The sequence below is a fragment of the Zingiber officinale genome, chromosome 1B (genome assembly GCF_018446385.1).
Source record: "Zingiber officinale cultivar Zhangliang chromosome 1B, Zo_v1.1, whole genome shotgun sequence".
In the NCBI taxonomy this organism is placed as follows: Eukaryota; Viridiplantae; Streptophyta; class Magnoliopsida; order Zingiberales; family Zingiberaceae; genus Zingiber; species Zingiber officinale.
Window position 1 is genome coordinate 93,254,165 of NC_055986.1, and position 12,265 is coordinate 93,266,429.

Below are 12,265 nucleotides of genomic sequence, written 5' to 3' on the forward strand. Positions count from 1 at the left end.
ACGACTTTGGCTCCCTTGTGGTTGAGACGGTCGTTGGCCTGGGCCGCACGCTCGTCCACTCATGGGTAGTGGTAGCTTGGAGCGTGCCGCATGTCCTGTCGTGCCCCCCGCTTGCTCACTCATGGGTAGTGTCTGCTGGAGTCGCAGGCAGCAGGGACCCCCGTCGCAGACGTAGCTATTCAGCTACTATGCAACTGTTCCCTCGGCCACTCGAGAGTAGTGGTAGCTGGAGTGTGTACAGTTTGTCATACTGGGGTCATGGACTTGAGGGGTGGGCGGGAGTGACCATCCGTGCATACGCTACTTTTTGATATACCTGCTTATGCTGTTTATGCTTACTTATGCAGTTCTGTTATCACATACCTGTTATATATTCTTGGACACTGATTACTGTATACTCTATATGTGATTCTGCTAGTTATGAGCAGTACTGTAGCAGTCTATGTTATCTCAGACCTTACACTGTTAGCCTAGGATATGATTTCAGGTATGGATATATACTTTGTTTACCCAGTAGTATCTTCTATTTACCTTCCCGAGACTGTATCCTTTTGTATTCCTGTTCTTTATGATACTCATGCACTGTCTATTCTATTACCCGCTGAGTCTTTGTACTCACCACCCACATTGGTAATTTCACCAGGTAGCTGATAGCGATACTAGTATATTTGGAGGAGGATCCCGACTGCCGGTCCCATGTCACTTCCGAGGACGGTTTTACGATTTTGGTTTTCATTTTATTTTGAGTTAAACCTTTGAATTTAGCATTGTAATAATTGAGCTGTGGACTTGTTATTTGTATTTGGTTGTTTTGCCGATGAGTCAAGCCGGGCCGGCCCGCGGTGAGTTTTTGTTATTTTATCTTTGTTATTCTTGTTTTCCGCTGTGTTTGACTTTACAGCCATGTGGGCTGCATATTATCTGCGTGGTTGTGATATATTTGTATATGTATTATCTGTGGTGTTGTATACTGGTTCTATTTGTCACTGCTACAGGGGAGGTGCTGTCCGATTTTCGTCGGACAACCTTACTCTCGGGGCGTGACAATTTATTGGTATCAGAGCCACAGGTTTACGATGTCAGATTCATACGTTTTGGATTTTTCGTGATTTTATTCCTCGAAGTGACTTTTCGGGATTTGGGACCAGGCGGCGGCGGAACACCTCCAAGTAATAGGCTGTAAGTTTTATAAGTACGAACTTATATTGTTTGTAGTACTTATTAGTGGTTTACACCAGGTATGAGATGTGGTCGAGCGGTAGTCGGTTCTCGTCGTGGTCCGGGACGACCACGGAAACAACCCATTGAGGCTGAGGAACCAGAATCCAACTGATGATGAGACGGCTAGTCGGGGACAGACCCATCAGACTCCTAGAGATCAGGGACGTCAGCCTCAGGAGATCCCTTCAGTCATACCATCTGGTAGGAATCGGGAATTTCAGCCTCAGGGTATTCCCTCCGGGATACCATCGGCATATCCTACCCCTGCTACTACTGATTGGATGAGGGACAGAGCTCGGATACCGTTGCTGGCGAGGTCCGTCAAGGACAGATTTACCTTATATTTGGGCGGAGCAGATCCTTGGGCTTCTCGAAGTTGGTTGAAGAATGTAGAGAGCACCTTTGAGTACCTGAGTTGCACGGATGAGGAGAAAGTGGAACTGGCAGCGTATCATCTCCGAGATCAAGCAGTCACATGGTGGGACATGCAGAAGACGATCTTTGGAGAGCAGCGCATCACATGGGCGATGTTCCGAGACGCGTTTGAGCGGCAATATTTCCCAGCGACCTTCTGTCTAGCTCGACGCCAGGAATTTCTGAATCTCAAGCAGGGCGACCGGTCAGTGATGGAGTACAATGCCGAATTCTGTAGGTTGGCAGAGTTTTGTCCTCACTTAGTGGCACAAGATTATGATCGTATGCAGCAGTTCACTCAGGGTCTTGCAGCATACATTCGGATTCGGATGTCAGGATTTCCAGGTAGTTCCTATCGGGAGGTTCTAGATCGAGCACTATTTATTGAGATGACTCAGCAGCAAGTGAATCAGGAGAAAAGTAAGGACAAGCAACTGTCGCAGAAGAGAGGGAATAAGGGTCAAGACTTGCAAGTTACTTCCGAAGGATCTTCTCGGCCACAGGAATCAGGGCGCACCACGGATGGGTCTACTAGTTCCCCTAAGAGAAATCGGAAGAATGATAATAGTGAAACCAGGTGTTACCAGTGCGGCTCGAAAAGTCACCTCAAACTCGATTGTCCGTTGGATCACTCTATATGTTTCTATTGTAAGCTTCCGGGCAATGAGAGTTGGGAATGTACCCTGAAGGCTCGGTTGGAGACTACTAAAGTTACCTGTCAGGGAGATCGACCCACCCAGCACTATGTGAAAATTTGTATTAGACTTCGTCACTGTTTACTTCGGTAATCAAAAATTATGAAGTAATATATTACAATTAACTTCGGTACAAAATTTAATATAGTAAATACTATTTTAGATTTCATAGATTAAAAAATACGGACTTTACTTCTAATTTTATCTAATATTTTACTTCGTGATATATATTCGATGAAGTAATAAGTCACAAAATTAAACTATATGTTTAAATGTTGAAGTAATAAGTTATAACTGGTTAAAAATATTTTCCTAGTTGAACCACTGGCCGGTTTATTTTTTTTTCCATGCGAGAACCCTAGCTAATTACTTTATTTTTTCCCCGCCGTGCGCCCTCTGTCGACTTCTATCTTTTTCACGTTTTTTCTCCTTCGCCCTCTTTGTGTTTTTTCGCCCGACGCCTTCAACTCCACTAGACAACCTTCGACTCCCCCAGCGCCTTTCGACACACCGCCGGCGACCTTCGACTCTCCCGTCTTCGAGTTGTTCCCCCGGACGCACAAAGATCCTTTCCTCTTTACAGAGCTAGGTTTGTTCCCTCTTCGACCTCTTCTTTACTTGTGTTCCTCTCTGCCTCGCCGTTAGGTTTCTCTTCCTTTCCTCTCTATTGCTTTGTCTCTAACCGATCCTAACTATCGTGTTTTTATCGTGCGCCCTTCGTGTTTTTTAGCATCGCGCCCTCTGCTTGTTTTTTCGCCCGACGCAGACAATCGACTTCCCGGTTTTCTACAACTCTAGGTTTGTTCCCTCTCTGAACCCTTCTTTCCTTTCCTCTTTGCCTTGTTTCCTCTCTGCCTTTTCTTTCCATCTACTTGTGCCATTTTAGAGCAACCACAACTTAGCTTCATCATCCATGTACAGTCATTTAGTTGGCAGTGAAAAGTAGATAAATTGAACAATTAACACCAATTGGTTCTCCTTTAGCATGAAAATCGACAATTTAAGTAGAAAAACATAGGCAAATTTTTTAGGAATCATATGTCTTCATTGTTAACCACATAATTTCATCTTCACACATTTACACAGCCCTAGAAAAATAAAGAGCTTGTTTTTCTTCTTGTTAATATAACCTTCTTACTTTATACTTTAGCTAAATTTATATTTGACCCTCCACTCATGATGTCAAACCTTAAGTTTAGTTTGTATCTTAGAAATTCATCAGAATTGATAATATTTAGTAAAAAAGCTGAATAAGTACCAAACATAGTCATGGAAATAATTTCTCCGAGTAAAGAAAAGGTTTAAGGCTTCAAATGAATAATTAAATTGAAATTTTGTTATATGGACACTGGGACATTAGACTTCTTATTTTTGTTCTTATTGGATCAGTGCAGAAACATAAGAAGAATAAATGAACTTCATATAGATAAAGTCAATAAAACAAAATCATATAGAGCAAGCAACAGAGGAAGAAAAACTGAACTTACCAAAAACAAAGTCAAACAAGCAAACATCTTGATACATTTAGTCTTTTTCTTGACAACTTTAACAGACTCCTTTTTGCTCTCACCAGCATTGGATGTTTAACTTGTGATTTTGGTTGTAATAGCAGGTGCTTTTTTAGATGACTTGGATATTGTAGCATGTGTTATTATCTTCTTTCCTTACATTATTTCATTGCTCATGTATTGTGGTAGCTTACAATATTCTAGTATGCTTTTTTTGCATTAGCGGTAGAATATATTTTCTTTCCTTTGAGAATGGTTGAAGTTCTAAATTTGTATATAACTTAATTGCTTAAGTTTACAAGATGAACATGTTAAATGTATTTGGGATTAGTATAGTGAAATCCTACATATGTTTTCACTATATTAATGATGCACAGCTTGACATAATTATAATTGTGAACTTTGAACTAGAGTACTCTATGTCCATAGGCTGCAGTATTAAGTCCTTGATGTGCATCTATCAAGACATCCTGTTAAGTGGTTAACATTTTAGGATGGATTGTGCTTCACGTTAATATCAGATTTTGTTGCCAATATCACTTAAATAGCAAATGAAGTTAATGGATCAATATAAATATTTAACTAATTGTCTAATTTTCTGAATTTTAGTGACATGCAGCTGCAAATCAAAAGGGAAATTGATGAAAATAGTTTCATAAATATTAATGTTGATCCTTTTATCAAGTATGATTAAGACCTTCATAAATTACGTGGTCATTAGTGGACATGATAAAGGTTATTCTAGATATCTTTAACGCATTTTAGAGAGTTTGATGGAAGTGAATGTTTTCTTTCTATCTTTATGTTCTTTAAACACTGCTCTTGACATCTTATGCAATAATATGTTAATTGTAGTTAGTTTCTTTCCTTTAGGAGAAGCAAGACGTTGACATTAAGTTGTATTTTTGTCTATTAAATTCAAGATTAACCTTTTAGATGAGATCCCAGACAATAAGTGTGTACTTATATTATGTGATGCAACCTCTGCCTGATGAGGTCTAAATTAAATTTATAGTTGATGGAAAATGAATCCTTTACGTTTTATGACGTTTCAATTAAATCTAAAACAAAATGTACCTACAGATAATCTTCCACTGAACATGTTATCTTGAGTTGCCAAAAAGTGTTATTGTGCATCTATAATCAGCTCTCAACTTTTAGTAAATATATTAGTTTTATCATCAGGGGTGCAGTTAGTGGTTATGGGGAGATAGCAATGTATGGCCTCGAGAAGCTTCATTCTTGTGGAGCTATCCCGATTACTATTTAATGTATTCTTTAAATTTTGAAGAAAAATGTAGCTCCTGATCTGTGACTAAATGGCAGTAGGCATTGACTTACTGGATTCTACTCTATCACACTATCGGTTTAAAAAGAAAAAAAAAAGTTGAGGTGTTGCTTATGAGTCCAATACTTGGTAATTTTGTGTCTCCCAGAAGTATGTTGATGTAATGTTGTTAACATAGAGTATTTGAAACCCAAACCAAGGTCTAAGTACTTTGGAGATGCTAAACCTTAATGCGAACGATGTGACATTGTCTTCCTTTGCATTTCTTAAAACGAAATAGACCAACCTGAGCCATTGCCTTGAAAAAAAATCTGGATGTCGTGTACTTGTAAAAGGTGTGCAACTTGTGGTACTATACTGAAATCCATTTGCTCATCAATGTTATTAACATAACTTATCGGTTCTGTTGCTTATCCACAACCTAAGCATACAGGTATATATAATTGTTTATAGAATATATGCATTGTAATTGTTGATAGTGTCACCTTTTTGCTGATCTTACTATGTTTACGGTAGAGGTTATTTATTGCCTTGGTATTTTCCTTACACTGATGAAGCTAGAATAAGTGCAGTGGCTCATAACAGAATATAAATTCATTTACTTCCAGCACGAGGGTACTGATGAGGGGTGTGCTTATATGTATGTAGTTACAATTTCTGATGGGTAGAAGGAATGAATGAAGGGGGTGTACTGATTTGAATTTGGAAGAAAATTCAGGATTTGGTTATAAGGTTTGGGCGTGTACTATGCTGTTTACTCAGTATATCAATTCTTATGTATTCATTAGATGTTAGATTGGTGTAAGCTATTTACAGAACCCTGTACATGATTAAATTCAATTTCAGATCCTTGTTTTGTAGAGAATGGGTAAAAATTTTGGTGGCTCTCGGTTTGCTGGAAGGGTGCAAGATATTCATTTGGAATTAGCTTGTTAGGATTATGCTCCAATTGTCTAGCTCATGGGAAGTAGTAAGTGGAATTCTGTTGTGGTAATTTCTACAAGGCTATTTATGTTGTGCATAAATTCATTTTATTTTTATTTTTATTTTTTTTTCCTTTTAACTGGTGTTAGTTAGTCTTGTTTAATTATTGATTAATGTGAACTATAGTCTAAACTAGTGTGTAGTAATTGGGTAGTAGGGGTTAGATGTTATGCTAGAACTTTCATTTTGTTTCTTTTCCCATCCAGAATTCATAATATGTTGGTGATGGTTATGTTTATAACAGGGGTTAGATGGGTGCTATTTTCTTTAACCAGTAAAGAGTAGTTGTGCTTAGGTTCTAGTTCTTAATCGGCTAAATAATAGTGAGTAGTATATGTTGGATGTAAGTTCAGGAACTCTATTCTTCCCTGTCCAGTATAGATGGTATCTTCTGTTGAATGCTACACTTGGAAATCTCATGTTTTCTTTTATTCGGAATTGATGTTTTCTTTTAGGTGTGGATCCTGGTCACACACCTACATGCGGTGTGGGTGAAGAAGGTAGTAAATTATCACAATATATTGCTGCTCAGTTGGGAGCATCGAACAGAGATAGCATATGCTTCATCCCATATAACACTGGGTAAGATTTTAATTATTTATCATTTCCTATTACATTCTAGTCAATGTTATATTTTTTATTTGTGTAGGTATCATTGGATTTTGACTATAATTAATGAAGATAAGAATATGATATATTTATTGGACTCTTTGAGTAACAGGAACCGAGATCATGCTGGGCAAACTATTGTGACCAAGTAAGTAGTAACTTATGCTGATTTTGAATGCATTCAATTCATTATAGGTTGAAAAAATAATTTTCTATTTTTTACAATGTAGTGGGGTCAAGATATACAATGCATCCAGGGGTATTTCAAAAGGACCAGGTTTTAAACAATTGATAGTATGTATTGTGACTATGTATTTAGACATCAATTAATAACTTTTATTATTTGGATTGTGACTTCTTGCATGACATATTCAATTTCATTAAGGTAATCTTAAACAAAATGGTGGCGTTGAATGTGGATATTGTGTGATGCGGTACATGAAAGAGATAGTGTTGGATGAATATTCACAATTGGAGAGGAAGGTGAATATTTTTTTTATGAAATATTTTCTTTATAAAATATTAAGTCATTTTTCATTGATCCTCAAACTTTTGTTAATGATTCAGTTTGCAGCATCAAAAAATAAACAGTATTACAATCAATCTCAGTATGATGAAGTCAGAAGTGAATGGAGCGAATTCATCTATTTCTATGTGGGTGCCTAAGTGTAGGCTATGTTACAAATTTTAGATTGTATTTAGAGATTTATGGATACAAAAGTTTTTGGGTTATTGTTAAATATTTCTTTTATGAATACACTTTTGGATTGTATTTGATAGATATTTGTGATATATTTGTTCAATTTAGTGATGAAAATTATTGTGTTATAGCAAAATATTATGATATATATTTTTGTCAATTAAATTTGTATTGTAGTAAAATATAGTCAACTACTTCAATACTATAAATAAAAATGATGAAGTAATACAACACATAAGACTTCAATAAATTTAAATAATGTCGTAGTTAAAGAAACTATTTACTTCGCCACGTGTTTAAAATTGTTGAAGTCGTTCGTATATATTACTGCGCTAACTTAAATTGTTGAAGTGTAGTAAAATATACTTTTCTACTTCCATACTACGACGAAGTAATACAATAACAATTACTTCGATCTAGCTAAAATATGCAAAAGTAATATTAAATATTTACTACACCATAATATAAAACATTGTGAAGTCGTATCTCCTTTAAACTTCGTTAGACAATGTAACCTATGTAGTAATATATCATCAATTACTTCGGTTTTTTTACTGACCTTGATGAAGTAATAGCGTTTTTTTACTTCGAAAATGGTCCGATTTTGAACCGGTTTTGGACCGGTGATAGACTTCGGTAATCATGTGCCGAAGTAAAAAATTTACCCTTTTACTTCACGTGCGTCTACTTCGGTAAATATCTACCTATTACTTCGGATAATATCCGAAGTCTATTGTTGATTTTCACATAGTGCAGCCATGGCAGCAGAGAGGATCTCAAACGAATCAGGGTGCTCCACATCAGCAGAGACCTCAGCCTTCTCAGGGACAGATATATTATGTGCAGGGTCAGGAACCAGCGACTACACAGTATTCTGCCGCAGTATCTTCTCATCAGACATTTCCTGTACAGCAGGTTTTTCATCCACCTCAGCCCTACTCAGCGTTCCAGGAGCAGCTTCAGTCTCAGTATCAGCAGCCGATTCCTGCACCTTCGAATCCAGCACAGACCACCCCAGGCATGCCTCAGCTTAGCTCAGAGGAGGGTCGCACTTATGCTATTACACGAGAGGAGGCACAGGGAGCTGAGGGATCGGTCTTCCGAGGTATTATTTTACTTTATACGTTTATTATAGGACTATTAATAGATGCTAGTGGAACCCATTTGTTTATCTCTCAAGTATCTTTTCGGAGGGTGTTACCTATATGCTAGACACGTGACATAGCGGTATCTTTACCGTCTGTAGAGGTACTTGTTGTACATCAAGAAGTCGGTGGTTGCTATGTGGATTTCGATGGTCCGATTTTTGGGTTATAAATTTGGGGACCAAATTTTTATTAGAGGGGGAGAATGTGAGATACGGCAAAATAAAATAACCTATAATGATTTAAGGGAATTTTTGGACATTTTTCTGGATTTATTTGGAGGACGTATGACCGTATTTAAGGGGATAGATTATTGGGCTTAAGATGGTATTGGAAATCATCATTAGGAGGACTAATTAAGGGTTGGGAAGAAATTAAACCCTACCTTTATAAGAAGCTACAGTAACCCCCTACCGAAGCCCTAAAAACGCCGACTCCCCTCTCCTTTCCTCCCAATCTCGTCGACGGACTCGACCTCGACGCACGCTCGCACCTGATCGCCGACGCCTTGTCGCGGATCGAGCCTCCGAGCTTCTCAACCCCTTAACAGAGGTCGCGACGGTGGAGCCTTTTTCCAAGAGCTGTAGCGCGCAAAGAATCTCCGGCCGGAAGGAACAGGTCTGAGCTCCGGAGTTGCTGAGGAAGAATCGCCGATCCCTAGGGCCCGATCTTGGTGAGAAGTACTCCAAACGGTGGGTTCGATTTCCAGAGCTCTAAAGCTGAGTTTCTCCATCGGGGTCTCTGTGCCGGTTGAGGTGTTTCCTGTCGTGGAGGTAAATCGAGGTGAGGATGGTGTAGATTAGGGTTTCTTAGCTATGAAGATCTGTGAATTGATGCTAGGTTGAGAGGATTGTATTGAGTTAGATGTTGTTTTGGCAGTGGCTCACTGAGAGGGTCTCGGCCACAACTTCCAGCAGCTGGTTTGCCTCCGAGAAACAGTAGGTAAGGTCTCCACAACTCCAGGAATTCGATCTGTAGACCTAGGTAGTGAATTTTGTTTGAATGGGGTACTGATCAGTGAGATTGCCTCTGTTTGTAGTCTCGTGGAGGCTCTGAATGGTGAATTTGTGACAGTAGGCAGCACCAGCGTGCCAGAGCCGGCTATTACATCTCTCGACTGTGAGTCGACAGTGAGGAGTTGTGGTAAGGTATGTGTATTTGTTAGAAATTTGAAATGTGGAAATAATTGAGAGGTTTGTTTGATTGATACTTAGAAGATTTATCTGTAGGGTTTTGTTTAAGGTATGTGTTATTCAGTAGATTGTTCACCTGTGTCAAGAAAACAAGGTGGTGATTTGGAAATTCTAGCAGTGTTAAGATCCTACTGGAAATCTTGTGATGTGAAGGCATAAATTAGGGCTATGGATTAGTTGGGAGTAGATCAATGGCAATGTGTTTAAGTAATGAATAAATCTGGGTTAATCTATCTCATGTGTTGGATCAACTAAAATTGATATGTTGACGCAGGACTTTGATCGAGACGAGTGTCGTGACGAGATAGACGTCGGATTCAACCTACACCTAGAGGCGGGTACTTCTTAACTTGCTCCTTTAGATATCGGTCTAAGTGCATGAGTTAGTTTCATATATGCAGTATTTATCTTGACTCCACTCATTTTATTTCTTGTGCTTGATACTTTATCCACTCAATCTTCGAGATGATCACTTTCTTATCTATACAGTCTCCCGTTGTTATTCTTGATACCTAGCAGATACTAGATGTCATGCTTACCTGTTTATGCTTACCTGTTTATGCTTACCTGTTTGATTACTATTTATTTATGCTTAGTATTGAGCATGCGGATTCAGGTAGCATACCTGATTTCCTGTTATATATATATAATGATTGTTGCATTATTCGCATCATGTCATTGCATGTATAGCCGACGACTTTGGCTCCCTTGTGGTTGAGACGGTCGTTGGCACGCTGGTCCACTCATGGGTAGTGGTAGCTTGGGCGTGCCGCATGTCCTGTCGTGCCCCCGCTTGCTCACTCATGGGTAGTGTCTGCTGGAGTCACGGGCAGCAGGGACCCCCGTCACAGACGTAGCTATTACTATGCAACTGTCCCTCGGCCACTCGAGAGTAGTGGTAGTCGGAGTGTGTCGCTTGTCATTGTCCGACACTCAGGGGTCATGGACTTGAGAGGTGGGTGGAGTGACCATCCGTGCATACGCTACTTTTGATATACCCTTATCTTGTGTTTATGCTTACTTATGCGATTCTGTTATCACATACATTATATATGCTTGGACACCGATTACTATTGCAGATACTTTATATGTGATTACGGTAGTTATGAGCGATCTGTGCAGTTACTTTATCTCAGACCTTACACTGTTAGCCTAGGATATGGTTTCAGGTATGGATTTATATATACTTTGTTTACCCTGTAGTATCTGCTATTTATCTTTCCGAGACTGTATCCTTTTGTATTCCTGTTCTTTATGATGCTCATGCACTGTCTATCCTATTACCCGCTGAGTTTTATACTCACCACCCGCATTGGTAATTTCACCAGGTAGCTGATAGCGATGCTAGTACGCTTGGAGGAGGATCCCGACTGCCGGTCCCATGTCACTTCCGAGGATGGGTTTACGGTTTTGGTTTTCATTTTATTGTGAGTTAAACCTTTGAATTTAGCATTGTAATAATTGAGCTGTGGACTTGTTATTTGTATTTGGTTGTTTTGCCGATGAGTCAAGCCGGGCCGGCCCGCGGTGAGTTTTTGTTATTTTATCTTTGTTATTCTTGTTTTTCGCTGTGTTTGACTTTACAGCCGTGTGGGCTGCATATTATCTGCGTGGTTGTGATATATTTGTATATGTATTATCTGTGGTGTTGTATACTGGTTCTATTTGTCACTGCTACAGGGGAGGTGCTGTCCGATTTTCGTCGGACAACCTTACTCTCGGGGCGTGACACTTACTGTTGTCCCTATCTGATTGGAAATCTGAATCCGTGTAACCCACAGGGAGCAAATCGTCTGTTTGGTAAACTAGCATATAATCTCTAGTCCTTCTCAGGTACTTTAATATATGCTTTACCGCAGTCCAATGTCCTTGTCCAGGGTTACTCTGATATCTGCTTACCATGCCCACGGCAAAACAGATATCAGATCTCGTACATAGCATTGCATACATTAGGCTTCCTACAACCGAAGCATAAGGAACTGCTTTCATGTCTTCTATCTCCTTTGATGTCTTCGGAGACATCTCTTTAGATAGAGCTACTCTATGCCTAAAAGGTAAGAAACCTTTCTTGGAATCCTGCATGCTAAAACGAGCAAGGATTGTATCTATATATGAAGCTTGGGACAGACATAACATTCTTTTCTTGCGATCCCTTATAACTTTGATCCCAAGAATGTGTGAACAATCTCCTAAGTCCTTCATATCAAATTGTTTGGACAACCATACCCTTACGTCCAATAATACCTTGACATTGTTGCCAATTAACAAAATATCATCTACGTATAGTACAAGAAATATCATCACATTTCTGTTACACTTCTTGTATACACAAGACTCATCTGGACACTGAATAAATCCATATGACTGGATCACTTCATTAAACCGGATGTTCCAAGACCTTGAAGCTTGCTTCAGTCCATAAATGGACCGATTGAGCTTGCACACTAGATGCTCTTTGCCTTTTTCAATGAACCCTTTTGGTTGCTTCATATGGATGTTCTCTTCAAG

At 39.1% G+C, this 12,265-nt stretch overlaps 1 protein-coding gene across 1 annotated transcript; it reads left to right on the forward strand.

Annotated features, from left to right (window-relative positions):
• The first annotated feature begins 1,502 nt into the window (after nucleotides 1-1,502).
• LOC122040072 lies at nucleotides 1,503-5,108 on the forward strand. The gene is made up of 2 exons (XM_042599441.1): nucleotides 1,503-2,212; nucleotides 5,024-5,108. Exons 1-2 carry the CDS (start codon nucleotides 1,503-1,505, stop codon nucleotides 5,106-5,108), a joined length of 795 nt encoding a protein of 264 aa, XP_042455375.1.
• Nucleotides 5,109-12,265: the final 7,157 nt, after the last annotated feature.